General features: G+C 42.7%; 1 protein-coding gene across 1 annotated transcript in view; it reads right to left on the bottom strand.

Annotated features, from left to right (window-relative positions):
* Positions 1-850: 850 nt before the first annotated feature.
* The window catches only part of LOC104412836 (zinc finger SWIM domain-containing protein 5), a gene marked incomplete at its 5' end in the record, with an annotated part of 28,679 nt that continues 28,398 nt past the window's right edge, over positions 851-1,131 (bottom strand). Inside the window, one exon of the mRNA XM_010023658.1 lies at positions 851-1,078. Within this exon, the coding sequence (XP_010021960.1) occupies positions 851-1,078 (228 nt within the window). The remainder of the gene's footprint in view (positions 1,079-1,131) is intronic.

Below are 1,131 nucleotides of genomic sequence, written 5' to 3'. Positions count from 1 at the left end.
GGTTTTTGTTTTTTAAATAATAGTTATAATAATAATAATAACAATAATAATAATAGCAATAATAAAAATAATCGCCCCAGCCCATGACAATTTCAAGTATCCCCCAAATAAAAGACAGAATTATAAATAATTATAACTTTACAATTTAATAATTGACACATATACTATAGTATTTACAGTATCATAAATGCTTTTTTTTTTTTTTGTGTTACTTTTAGTAAGCAATCCCTGAGAACAGTTACTTTAACTTGTTTTATTGAAGTATCTTCACAAATAGAGGAGTTTGCATGTCTCGGGCGGGCGGGAGAAGCGCTCTGCAAAGCCATCGCTTTTGGTGACGCATGAGGTTCTAGTGTCGCAGGTTTCTTTGCTCGCTCATCTTATTTTTTTTCTTTTCCTATTTATAATTCCCCATGTAAATTTAAATATTTTTGCACTTTGCAACCTTCAGATCCCTCCAGCGACCGCTTCCTTCAGGAAAGAGGTATTAGATTTCCAGGTTAGCTTTTGGTATTGGCAAGGGAGGGCAGGGGGCTGAGTGAACCATCCTTTTTCCCTGTGGTTGCCTTTTGGTTTGTGCCCAAGGAATCTCTGGATCCTCTCAGTGTGTGAAATGGTTAAATCCAAGAAAGTAAATGAAATTAAAAAAACAAAAAAACCCAAAACAAAACAAAAAAGAAAACAAAAAAGAAAAAAAAAAGAAAACAAACAAACAAAAAAGAAACAAAAGACCAGAACAGAGCAGCCTCTGCTGATGGGGGGAAGGTGATCTCTGCTTTCCTTCCTTCTTCTCTCCCGAGTCCCCGTGCTGCGGCCGGACCCTGCCAGTGAGCATGGCAGGGGCCAGGGCTCACCCAAACCGCTCCCGCACCAGCAGCATCAGTTTTTTCTTGCCTTTATAGATTTGTTTGAGATTGTCAATGAACTGGGCAAACTGTATGTGCCCGTCCTGCGCCAGGAGGAAGGTCTCCCTGGCCTTGCTGAGGAACTCGATGAACTCCCCGTAGTGCCGTGGGCTGATGTGGGTGAGCCGGGAGTGAGTGGTGTTGATGTAGGCGCTTATCGTCGCGTCCAGCAGCTGCCGCAGCGGGGCTTTGTCAGTGGACATCCGCTTCCCCGAGTTCCCGCGGC

This window comes from Nestor notabilis, unplaced genomic scaffold (assembly GCF_000696875.1).
Source record: "Nestor notabilis isolate BGI_N333 unplaced genomic scaffold, ASM69687v1 scaffold16921, whole genome shotgun sequence".
Lineage (NCBI taxonomy): Eukaryota > Metazoa > Chordata > Aves > Psittaciformes > Psittacidae > Nestor > Nestor notabilis.
The sequence above is the reverse complement of the archived record's forward strand: the minus strand, read 5'-3'. Positions and strand labels throughout refer to the sequence as shown.